Source organism: Vespula pensylvanica, unplaced genomic scaffold (genome assembly GCF_014466175.1).
Source record: "Vespula pensylvanica isolate Volc-1 unplaced genomic scaffold, ASM1446617v1 scaffold0188, whole genome shotgun sequence".
In the NCBI taxonomy this organism is placed as follows: domain Eukaryota; kingdom Metazoa; phylum Arthropoda; class Insecta; order Hymenoptera; family Vespidae; genus Vespula; species Vespula pensylvanica.
In genome coordinates, this window is record NW_025113393.1 from 650 (window position 1) to 1,068 (window position 419).

The 419-nt window shown below is 77.3% G+C and overlaps 1 protein-coding gene across 1 annotated transcript; it reads left to right on the top strand.

Moving 5' to 3' along the window:
* Window positions 1-14: 14 nt before the first annotated feature.
* Window positions 15-410, top strand: LOC122637396 (basic proline-rich protein-like; the record flags this gene model as incomplete). Its single annotated transcript, XM_043829493.1, has 1 exon — window positions 15-410. A coding segment is annotated over one exon (396 nt), but the record flags the coding sequence as incomplete, so codon positions are not given.
* Window positions 411-419: the final 9 nt, after the last annotated feature.

Consider the following 419-nt stretch of genomic DNA (forward strand, 5'->3'; position numbering starts at 1 on the left):
AACCCCGGGCCCAGGAAAGGCCGGCCACGACACCCCCGGTCCGCGGAAGGGCCGGCCACGCCGGGCCACGCCACCCCCGGGCCACGGAAAGGCCTTCTACGCTACCCCCGGGCCCCGAAGAGGCCGGCCTCGCCGGGCCACGCCAACCCCGGGCCCTGGATAGGCCGGCCTCGCCGGGCCACGCAACCCCCAGACCACAGAACGGCCTACCACGTCACCCCCCGGCCGCGGAAAGGCCGGCCACGCCACCCCCGGGCACCGGAGAGGCTGGCCACGCCAGGCCACGTCACCCCCGGCCCCCAGAAAGACCGTCCACACAACCCCCTGGCCCCGGAGAGGCCGGCCACGCCTGGCCACGCCTCCCGCGGGCCCCGGAATGGCCTACCACGCCACCACCGGGACCCGCAAAGGCCGGCCAC